The following is an 11,630-nucleotide window of genomic DNA, read 5'->3' on the forward strand; positions in this document are numbered from 1 at the left end:
AATAAAATTTAGGGAAAATGGCAACACACTTTTTTAATTTTTTTAAAAAAATTTTTAATCTATATATCTATACAACTATTATAAATCAAACTACTACTCTTATAAATTATAAATAGTACAATTTATTGTGGATTAAAAATACTTTTTGACTGCTTAAATTTATAAATGAAATTTATCTCTAATTTATAATTAAAAATACTATTTTATTCTTTAAATATAAAAACTATTTTTAATATTTAAAGAATGAAAGGATATAAAATTTATACTATGATTAATAAATCAAAAATGCCTTATTATAAATACTTTATAATTTATAAGAAGTAGTTTGATTTATAATGAGTTGTATAGATATACAGATTAAAAAGTATTTTTTTAGAGAAATAAATATATTAAAAATATTTTTTATAAGTTATAAATAATTTATTTTTTAAAAGTATAAAATAATTAATTGTTCTAAAAAAACGTGTTGTTAAATTTTAATCCTAGACTTATTATCTTATAATCAGAACTTGTTATTTTTAAATGTATTGTTGTATCACTTGAAACAAAGTGTATTGTTATAAAAAAAACGTGTTATTAAATTTTAATCCCAAACTTGTTATGTATAATCAGAACTTGTTATTTTTAAATGTATTGTTGTTATTACCTGCAACAAAATTTATTGTTATAAAAAAACATATTGTTAAATTTTTATTCCAGACATGTTATTTTACAATCAGAACTTGTTATTTCCAAATGTATTGTTGTTATCACTTGAAACAAAGTGTATTGTTATAAAAAAAACGTGTTATTAAATTTTAATCCCAAACTTGTTATTGTATAATCAGAACTTGTTATTTTTAAATGTATTGTTGTTATTGCCTGCAACAAAATTTATTGTTATAAAAAAAACATATTGTTAAATTTTTATTCCAGACGTGTTATTTTACAATCAGAACTTGTTATTTCCAAATGTATTGTTGTTATCACCTGGAACAAGAGTAAATGAGTTAACTTTATATTTTTTTTGCATCATAATGTTAACAAAAATTTGTTGGCTCAATGGTCATTCCTTATTTGGGAAGCATTAGGTTGGGGGATCAAATCCCCCTAACCTCACTTTCCCCCAATTTAAAAAAAAAAAAACAGTTTCAAAAAAAAAAACAAAGGAAGATCGCCGGAAGCGGCCGCCGGCGCCGGAGCTCCGGCTGCCGGACCCCAGCGTCCGGCCGCCGACAGTGGCCGGAAGCGGCCGCCGGAGCTCCGGCGCCGGTGGCCGGATTCCGGTGAGGAGTGGCTTTCTTTTTAAAAAAAAAAAAATTAAAGAGGGGTATTTTGGTAATTTGACCATGATTTCATAATTACAATTTGAGACCAGGTCCCTCATAGTAATTTAGCATATTCAGGTGACCATAGAGTGATTTTGCTAATTCAAGGGTCTTTATTTGTGATTTCCCCATATATATATTTTAATTATTACTTGGGAGGCCTTTTTTTTAAAATTTTTTTGAAGGAATTTATAATCAGGGGCATCCGTCAAACACCAAGAGCGGGGCCCCTGATTCCAGACTGTGGCCCAAACCAACGTAAATGACTCACCAAAATATAAAAAGGAAAGGCCATCCATCAGGCTATGTTTAATTATTCACATTAAGATGTATGACAAATTTATGACTTCTAAATAATATCACGATAAGAATGTAATTATCATATTCCTTTAGAAATTATATGCTCATTACCATTCGTTGATAAATAGTAACATACTCAATTTAGAAACTTGATTACAAAACGTTGTGCAATCCTACCAAGTGCTGGGATCCAAACTAAACTAAAAATTCAAAGAATGAATAAAAGATTAAAGAATTGTGATGAAAAAAAAAAAAAGGAGATTAAAGAATGCCGCTTTGCTGAGTTAATGGGGTGGAAATAAACCCAGATTTGGAGGAAAAAAATTATGTCGAGAAAATTACCTTAAACAGTGAACCTTAATTACCAAGAAGTATTAAATACTAGATAATGTCAAAAATAATGCTACTAGTAATTATAATAATCCAGTGGATTTCTCATCGGGCTCCCTGCCGTTCCCAACAACAGCCCTTGGGGCTCATTCTATATAAACTCCAGTTAGTGAGCGTGCAAAAGGATACTCGTTTGGTCATTTTATTGTCTCAAATCTTTCCTTTGGTAGTCTCTAACCAATGGCGTCGAACAACGGGGTTCCCTCCACCGGCAAGGGCCTCATCCTCAGCTTCGGTGAGATGCTCATTGATTTCGTTCCCACCGTCTCCGGCGTCTCCTTGGCCGAGGCTCCCGGATTCCTCAAAGCCCCCGGTGGCGCTCCTGCTAACGTCGCCATCGCCGTGTCCAGGCTCGGTGGTCAGGCCGCCTTCGTGGGCAAGCTCGGTGACGACGAGTTCGGTCACATGCTTGCCGGGATCTTGAAGGAAAACGGCGTCAGATCCGATGGCATCACCTTCGACCAGGGAGCTCGTACTGCGTTGGCCTTCGTCACCCTGCGCGCCGACGGTGAGCGCGAGTTCATGTTCTACAGAAATCCGAGCGCTGATATGCTCCTCAAGCCGGAAGAGCTCAATCTTGAACTCATCAGATCGGTATGGATCTCTTTTCCGTTTTTCGTTTTTTGTGTTTTTCTTTTGCTTCAGTTTTTTGTATCTCGCCAAAGATCAAGTTTCTTGGAAAATTTACAATTTTTCCGGTCAAAAATGTTTGCGCTTCACGAACTTAGGACGGAAGGTTATAAGTCACGCGCTTTTTCTGTAATCGGTGGTGCCGCGTCAATTTCATTCTAGTGGGGCCCGTGGATAAATCTAGGAGACTAGGATATTCGCAGATTACGCCGCTCAGGATTTCATTTTTTTGGGAGGAAATACAGGGACCGGGGTGTTGGCGGGGCAATGCGCTCCTAATCCTTCCGCATCTGAATAGATCAGATGCAGATCAGACCGCAAAGGTGGGAGGGCCGGGGACCTGTCACGTGACCTCACCTGCTTCTCCCTCTTCCCGAACTCAGCTCATCTTGAATCTTTTGATTGCCCCTTTTTTTGGGTCTCGATCTTCGCAGCAATTACTGAAAGTTGACGTGCGGCTTGGGTCCCACTTATTGGATCTCAGCATCTCAGTGGTTTCTCCATTTTTTTCATTCCTACAATTTTTTATTTAAAAAAAAGCCTTTCAATTTTCAAATTTTCTCATAATTAGTTTAGCACTCGTTTTCTTGGGCCCGTGAATCTCGAGCCCATTAAAGACTTGAGGGCGGGCAGACTTGTTATGGTGTCATGGGGCAGGTGCGAGTCATTGGGGTCTTTTTGGCGAACGTCTTCCCGCGCTGTTGCTTTTCCTGATTTTTCCTCATAAATAATTAAATATAGGATTATTATACTCCATTTGACAAAATGGAAAAGGAGGAAGATTTGCCTCGTCGAATCCGTCCATCTTTTTTCCCCTCCTATAAAAAACTATTTTCCTGACGTATTGTTTTTAGACATGTGGGCCGCTTCTGCTGTTGAGAGGTTGTTGGCAATGAGTCATGTGGTAGGTGACTACTCGGTATGTTAGCTTATGGATCCAGGCCCACAATTTCCAGCCTGGCAAGCATGTGCAAATTTAAAATTGAATTTACTGGCGTCCCCTGCCATGCGTGACCACATCAGGAGTATATTTAATACTACCTCCGGTTGTATTTATAAGATTTAGTTAACTAATTTTAAAAAATTAAAAAAAAAAGTTAAGTTAGTTATTTGTAATAAATAAGTATTGTTTTTTTAAAATATTTTTACTAATCAAGTGTATTAGTTAGAACTATTATTGTTAGAAGGACTATTTTAGAAAAAAAAAATATAAATATGAGAGACAAAATAGATTAGGATCTTATACTTATAACCAAAATAAAAGTTAAAAAAGATTTTATATTAAGGACGGAGACAGTATTTATGTAATTAGATGTACTCTTTACCTCTATAACAGATTAGAATATGGACTATACGTATATTTGGGAAAGCAAAGGCATAATCTTACACACTTCTTAAAAACGAAAAAAAAAAAAAACTGGAACCATGATTAAAATTGCCGATGGGTTTACTGTTGATTACCATTTGTCAGGCTAAAGTATTCCATTATGGATCGATAAGCTTGATCGTGGAGCCGTGCAGATCGGCACACCTAAGGGCAATGGAAGTCGCCAAGGAAGCTGGGTGCCTGCTCTCTTATGATCCAAACCTGAGGCTGCCTTTATGGCCTTCGGCTGAGGAGGCCCGGAAGCAAATAATGAGCATATGGGATAAGGCAGATATAATCAAGGTGAGCGATGTGGAGCTGGAGTTCCTTACTGGGAGTGACAAAATTGATGATGCTTCTGCCATGTCATTGTGGCACCCCAATTTGAAGTTGCTGCTCGTGACACTTGGTGAGCACGGTTCCAGATACTACACCAAGGTAAAATCAGACGACTTGTTTTTTCGAATTATTCTACTTATTGTCGACCTCATGTATTGTTTTTCTCTCTGTTTTGATTGGTCGGGCAAATTTGACTCTTAGCTCCTTTATGATAGAAGATGTGAAAATCTGTCTTGAAATGTTAATTCTTTGAGCTTTTAGAAGAATTTTGAAATTTCTTAGTTCCTTAAGATTGATCATGAAGTGTATTTTACCCAAACTAGGTTGATGTTTAGTTTTGGGGGTCAGTTTGGTTGATGGGGGGTGGGGTTGCGTTTGTTGCTTTGTTTCATTTCACAAGCGGTGGTTTTACGCGCCTAATGAATACTGATTTTTATCTTGTTATAAAAAAAAAAAAAAAGAATTTCCGCGGATCAGTGGACGCTTTCCATGTCAACACTGTGGATACAACTGGCGCTGGTGATTCTTTTGTCGGCGCCCTCTTGTGCAAGATTGTCGATGATCAGTCCGTACTTGAAGTAAGTGCTTAAACATCTGCATTGCTCACCCATAACTAAATAAAATAAACATACATCTGCATTATATAGGCTTGAACTAAGGATTTGCTGAAATGCCATGTTAATTTAAGGTTCTTAATTGTTATGAATATGATTGATTTGTTTTTCACAAATTTTATTACAAATTACAGGATGAAGCAAGGTTGAGAGAGGTACTCAAGTATGCGAATGCATGCGGAGCAATCACAACCACTAAAAAGGGAGCAATCCCGGCCCTTCCTTCGAGGCTGACGTGCTCACCCTCATCAACGGTGCCTAGAGTGTCATTACCAAGCATATCTTTGATTTTAGCTTCCTTTCTCTCCCCTCCTTGTCTTGCTTATCTTATCTTTCCGACTTGCTTTGTTATCAAATTAAGAGTGAGATTGTCCCTCGGTTTTCTCTCTAGGTTTTTTTTTAACCCTTTTGATGGGAAGCCCCACATGCTTTTCGGTTTGCAGAATAATGTTCTCTTTAAATTTTGGGATTAGGCTTCAAACAAAAATTTGAATCATAAGGCCGAAGTTACTTGCAGCTTTCTGATCCACGCTTTTTTCTTTGTTTGAAATTATCGATTCATGCTATTTAGTACATTAAAAATAAATTTCTTCAACTCCGGGCCTCCGGGCCAAATAAAGTGCAACTTGTTCTGCAGAAGGCAGGACCATGGAATGAATGCTGTGCTACGGTGCAACCAGATGAGCTCCTGGCACAGATAATGTTACACGCATGACAAACCAAATAATGCAGATTCAGATAACTGATTCTCCAAATCTTCAATATGCGGATTACTTGAATTATAAACTTCAACCGTGCCTTTTTTTTTTTGGGGGGGGATTCCTGCTTCTCAAACTAACAAGTTACAACATTGCCTGCCCCGAGTTATAATGCTGCACGAACCTTCCGTATTGTCAATGGAAATTTGATCCTCAAATGAAGGCTCAATTTCCAATTGAAGTATTCATTGATCTCTTTCTCGCGCGCTTTATTTTGCAGCTGGTAAAAGGGGGCATAGTGCTAAGTGACCGATCAACAACGTAACTAAAGCACAATAGCCTGAGGATGGCATTCATCAACCTCCATCTTCAAGAACTTCCAAGCATATGCACATCTGCCCCACTTTGCTCGCATGTGAGCCATAAAACACTCAACCCATTGTTCATTGCTCCCTCTTGTGCTTAGATCATAAGGCACCGTAAAACTATTCAGACAAATTGAGAATGTCAATACTTGATTATTGAAATAATAATATCAGAATTTCAAACCTCTTCCTGCAGGAAGCAGTCTCTTCATTTTCGTGTCTCAGTCAAAATTAAGAAGAAAAATTGAACATGCAATTTCAACAAGACTATGTCCCAACAACTGATGAATGAACTTCCTGAAATAAGCTCTCGATGTTAAAAACTTGACACTTCAGATCTAAAAGCCCTAGGTAAGAGCCACTCTACATTGTCTATGTGCCGCAGAGTGGAGCTTTAACATCACCTTCTCAAGCAAAGTCAGAAGCACACCAAAAGATATGCTTTCTGATAATATTGCTTTGTATGAAATTTACTCGGCAAGCTCTTCTCTCAGAATTGCGCCATCCATACAAAAGTAATCAGTGATGTATAAACCTAATTCTTTAAACTAGTCCCTAAATGTTATAGTTATAAGTCAACAGTAAAGCCATGGCGTGACTGGCTTCATGCCCTTCCTCTTTTTCTTTAATACGATCAATGGGTGGTAAAATTATTTCAACTCTCTGCTGCACGGAGAAATATATAACTTGATTGCATGAATCATGAGTAGCTCAACACTCCTAGGTATCATCAGTCTCCCCCAGTTCCAGGCATGCACTACTTTATAATCCTAAACCTAAGAAATTTGTGGATGCCAAATTTTTAATAGCTTAAATAGTTAGTTTTGCACAATCACCAAAGATTCTGTTCTAATGTTCAGCTAAATCTTATTCACAAGTTCAGACACAGATTTACCTTAACAGTTCTTCTGCTTGAGATCCTTTCTTGAGAGTATTATTCCTGCAAGAGCTCAAATTTCACATCACTAAGAATGTTGCGTATGAAGGGCAAAAAACAACACCAACGTTGCTACCGCTAATAAATTTAATCTTTGTTAGTCCACAGGTGATATAAAATATCCTCAAGTTGTTGACAAGGTGCCAAGTGCTATGTTAGATTCCTTTGATTCTACACACAAACCCATAACGAATATTACTTCTGTCTATTTTATTTATCCTTGTTTCATTTCTATGAAATATGATAGTCAAAGTCAAGGAGGTAAGGCGCTATTCAATGCCAGCACGCTTCAGGCTCACGAGTCATGAGAGGGACTGCCTCCGGCCAGGCACTACCAGGTGAGTGAGACCTTTGGGTCCCTTATTTTGCTTTTCAAGCTAATACCTTAGGCGCCTCTACATGCTTAGAAGCAAAAGGGCAAAAGTTAGCTCAAAAGTTCAGGCAAAAAAATTAAAAATGGCAGTAAGGTAAGATAGGAAACTAAGATACCGAATCTTAGAAGTCCAGTCCAACCTCAAATAAGGCAAAATAGTTATTCTTCTTTTAAAATATCATTTAAGCTATTAGTATTTTATGGTTAACAACCACAAATAACCAAAACAAATATATATATCCAACAAAATTTCATCCAATTTCAATGGCGGGCAGATAATGGCAGTTTCAAAACAGAAATCATAGACACTCGCTTAGGACTATCTACCTGCAGATAGATACTTGGAAAATGTGGAGATATTTGGTGGAAAGATTATAAATAGCATCAGCAATATGCTCCTTGCTGAACAAATACACCACTGGATAGCCTAGAAGCCATCTGAAGCACATATATACCGTGTCAATGAGTTAATATGAGATAGTACTGACACATATTGCCTGCTCGGAGTGGCAAGCAAATGAATGCACTATTCAATGGCATTGCCTACAGGTGATACAGTTCAAAATGAGAACCCAAGTTGTTTAAATGTTAAGAATGTGATTGTTTTCAAACAGGCTAGCTCTATATTGTATTCTGAGCTTAGAACAAAGAATACTAATGGCAAGCAGGCTGCAAGTAGTGAAAGTATTAACATCTTGTAGCCAACCCGTTCATTTGGCCTACACCTCTTAAGGAAGGAGAAGGGAAAATGACCAAGACGAAGGGATTATGTGTGTGCACGTAAAAATGAATTACCCATTCAAGGTTGGTATTGTCACTTTAGAGTCCTCCATGCAATTACTGAGATCAATGCACTCAGTAGACTGAGAGTAAAAAATCTGACTGCTAGTGGATGGGGAATTATCCATAAGCTCTGTGCCTTGAGATGATGATAGATTGCATGTTCCCTCATGAGTAAATATTGATGAGAACAACTTCTGAATTGATATGAGTTGCAATGCTAATGGGCTTTGCTCTACCTCTCTTATCATCTGCAAGTATGTTTAAGGTGTACAAAGGAAAAATAAAATTATAAAAAGAGAAGGTGTATATTTTTGGTTTTTTTTTTTTTTGGGGGTTGGGGCGAAGGGTAACTCCAAGGCAGGAAAATACCTGTGGAGGTTCCTGTTCAAGGTCTACAAAGAGCAACTTTACTTCCGAGTTCAAAGTTGATCTAACATGCTCAGCTAACCCTCTTACATGGATCAAGTAAATCATATCTTGTATAACCATCGCCTTTAGATACTCAAAAATGGGAGACAGCTGAAAAAATTGTAAATACTAAGCAATTGATTTCATAAATGAGGTCCACATTGAGCGAGATGAATATAAAATATCACAAGGATGAATAATTGTGGCTCTCACAGACTATGCGTAACGGCATTAGGATGAGGTAGATAAAGAATTGAAAATGAAAAAGGCAATTCAAACCTTTTGACAAAGTTTGAGGAGTGAGCAAAGGTGATGTTGTAGCTCAGGCATCTTTCCACCATAGTCTACCATGACAACAGGTCTCATTCCTGTGGATAGGGCCAGAATATCTGCCACAAAATTATGGGAGTCACCATATCACTTGACAGAGTAAGATTTCTTCTTCTTTTTTTCTTGGGGGGCAAAACAGAGCAAGATTTCATCGGAGTTCGAATGTAAAAGCAAATGGCCGACTTTACTATGTAGCCTAAACATATATCGCATGATAGTGAAAAACTTGAATTAGTCAATAAAAGAACCTAATTCTAATCGGCGCCTGGTAGAAGGCTTGAGGCGCCATTTGATCTGAGTTAAAGATGAATCTAACACTTTCACAGCTTCCTCCAACTCTGCAATATCGCCAGGATAGCATGATTGTTTCTTCGAGGATTCCTTGCAGTCCTCTTCCATTTCAAATACCTTTCCTTCCCTCACACTCGCACCAGAAGCAATCAGCACACCCCAAAAATGACGACTTTGAAAATGTGAACGACACCGACTCAGCCTCAAACGACGGATATTATATTTTTTGGTGAAAAAAAAAATTATTGGAAAAATCGACGGGCATTATTGATCTTGAAGATGAGCCAGAGACAGAACACGGTGCCGCCTGGCGTGCGGTCTGTTTTAGGTCGGATGATGATGATGATTAATATCAAACATTTTTCTTAATTTTTTTAAAGTATAAAATTGTGAAGCTGAAAAAAAATGGGCAAAAGCGCGGTGATAGATGCTAATATAAAAATTAATTAGATATTCAATTTAATTTTAAATATAAGATTTTAATTTATTTTATTTTTTATATTTATTAATTTTTTAAAGATAATTTTTATACTGGTTACACGTATTAAATATTTTATTAAATAATAGTTTTAACAATTTATATTATTAGTAAATATATTTTAAGAAATATAAAACTTATTTTTTATAAATAAAAAATTTAATTAATTTTTTTCTTAACCTAAAATTAGTGTCTTGAAATTGGAGTTAGTACTCAGCTCAAAAAAAAAAAAATTGGAGTTAGTACGTGTTAAGGAAAAAAATGGTTAAAAAAAAGGATGGTCTTCGCTCGTAAGTCACACGGATTCTTGTCTCTCGTCCTAAAGCGACAAACGACATTGTAGTTTGCTAAAACGACACAGCGTGTTCCTCCTATTGCCGGCGGGAGGCGTTTCCTAGATCTTGGTTCTACGTTTCTCGAGTCTCAAACTCGATCTGGGAAGGAAAGTGCGAGCGAATTCTCATATTCATTGAGTCGATATTCTTAAGTCGACAAACTCTGGGATCGCAGAGTTCTACAGCATCAGCCTTCTCATCATCGCGGTCCCTTCTTTGTTCTGCCACTTCAAGGTCAGTTTCTTTTTATCTTCTTTTATTTTGAAGAATTTGGCTTTGTCTTGTACTCTGGCGATTTCGGATTTCAACATGTTTAAGTATGGCTCCACTGCATATCAATAGGTATAGGCATGTATAATAACGTGGGATCCCAGCCCCAAACCCTACCAGGGGCACCTTTGCCAGCCTCAAGTTCTCAACCTAATCCATTCGGTAGTGCTTTTCAAGTGGCCGGTTCAGGGCTTATTCGAGGTGGGTTGCATGCATACGGCGAGAAGATTTTCGGATCAAGCTCTGAGTATGTCCAAAGCAATGTAAGTTCTATTCTAGTAACATTATTGAATGGTTTATTTCACCATATTGATCACGCCTCGACAGATAAGAGGTGTTAATCGCCTTTTCATTTTTAGTAACTTGCGTTTGAATCTACTCATTACTATATCCCTTCGCCTTATATTCAATCAAACTGGGTTTGGCTATCTTTGGGATAAGCAAATGCAGTTGACCAGCCTTGAATTGTTCTATCTACTTATGTTTCTTGAATTCATTTTTTCTGTTTACAAAATGACCTCCTCTTTTCTGTGGCAGATAAGTAGGTACTTCTCTGATCTCAGTACTATTTCCAAGTGAATGACCAATGTCAGGACAAACTGAAGGTTGTTCTGTTTCCATTCTTGCACAGGGTATGCAGAAACGTTAAATATCTTTAGTTCCTTTTTCATGATTTATGATATGATACGTTATTTTATCTTCCCTTCTCCCCTATTATTTTTCTTTTCGGATACAGGGTCACTGGACAAGAATAACTGAGCCCGTAGGGGGCAGACTTTCCTATAAACCACCGATTTTTGACATAAATGCGCCAGACTTGTATATTCCTTTTATGGCGTTTGGTACCTATGTTGTTCTTGCTGGCCTCTCGTTGGGTCTCCGTGGCAAGTGAGTGTCCTGCAGACTCTAAACAATTGCTGTGTTTTTTTTTTATTTTTTTATTTTTTAATTCAATCTTGTAATACTAGGAAGTTATCTGACGATGGCAGATTAAATGTTTTCTTTTCAGACTTCATATCTCTTATCTATTTGTCTGTATATGATGTGTAGAACTTGTGCCTTAATGAGTAAGCATGGTTAAGATGAGAAAATTTTGACCTCACAGCTTCTTACGTTGACCATGATAAGAAAATTTTTTCTTGCTAAGCAAAGTCATGCTTCTGTTATTGTGCTGAAATTATTTTACATTCAAGAGTCTTGCGTTTACATGCTTTACTACTTGACATAAAGAGTGATCAAATGACTACCAAAATGCCACTTACGGTCATAATTATGAACCCTTGAATTGCTTCTAGGGACTGTAACCTGATTTAAAACTTTAAGCTATCTGATATTGTCTTTATGCTATGCTGCTAATCTTGTAAGCTCTACAAGATGTTGGTGAAATCTTGGAGAGATGAGAAATAAGAGCGTGCA

At 37.0% G+C, this 11,630-nt stretch overlaps 1 protein-coding gene and 2 pseudogenes across 2 annotated transcripts; 2 read left to right on the forward strand and 1 right to left on the reverse strand.

The window, feature by feature from the left end:
- The first annotated feature begins 2,087 nt into the window (after nucleotides 1–2,087).
- LOC114736409 (probable fructokinase-4) lies at nucleotides 2,088–5,241 on the forward strand (annotated as a pseudogene).
- Nucleotides 5,242–5,561: 320 nt separating this feature from the next.
- On the reverse strand, nucleotides 5,562–9,254 carry LOC114736410 (uncharacterized). 2 transcript variants are annotated; one of them, XM_028924223.1, is made up of 7 exons: nucleotides 9,089–9,254; nucleotides 8,790–8,899; nucleotides 8,472–8,621; nucleotides 8,115–8,350; nucleotides 7,647–7,757; nucleotides 6,905–6,949; nucleotides 5,562–6,129 (listed from the first exon to the last, which is right to left on the reverse strand). In XM_028924223.1, exons 1-7 carry the CDS (start codon nucleotides 9,237–9,239, stop codon nucleotides 5,970–5,972), a joined length of 963 nt encoding a protein of 320 aa, XP_028780056.1. In that variant the 5' UTR covers nucleotides 9,240–9,254; the 3' UTR covers nucleotides 5,562–5,969. The 2 variants fall into 2 exon arrangements, with proteins under 2 accessions (XP_028780056.1, XP_028780058.1); XM_028924225.1 differs by having other exon boundaries at nucleotides 6,098–6,785.
- Nucleotides 9,255–10,148: 894 nt separating this feature from the next.
- Nucleotides 10,149–11,112, forward strand: LOC114736422 (protein YIF1B-A-like; annotated as a pseudogene).
- Nucleotides 11,113–11,630: the final 518 nt, after the last annotated feature.

Source organism: Neltuma alba, unplaced genomic scaffold (assembly GCF_004799145.2).
Source record: "Neltuma alba isolate B1F8T4 unplaced genomic scaffold, ASM479914v2 tig00013334_pilon, whole genome shotgun sequence".
Lineage (NCBI taxonomy): Eukaryota > Viridiplantae > Streptophyta > Magnoliopsida > Fabales > Fabaceae > Neltuma > Neltuma alba.

Excerpts from the sequence above, each read along its gene's own strand:
- LOC114736410 (XM_028924223.1), bottom strand. The coding sequence starts at position 9,239 with ATGGAAGAGGACTGCAAGGAATCCTCGAAGAAACAATCATGCTATCCT. Across the intron at positions 8,351-8,471 it reads TTGAACAGGAACCTCCACAG|ATGATAAGAGAGGTAGAGCA; the intron begins GTATTTTCCTGC and ends ACATACTTGCAG. Across the intron at positions 6,130-6,904 it reads CAAGCAGAAGAACTGTTAAG|TTTTACGGTGCCTTATGATC; the intron begins GTAAATCTGTGT and ends TTGTCTGAATAG.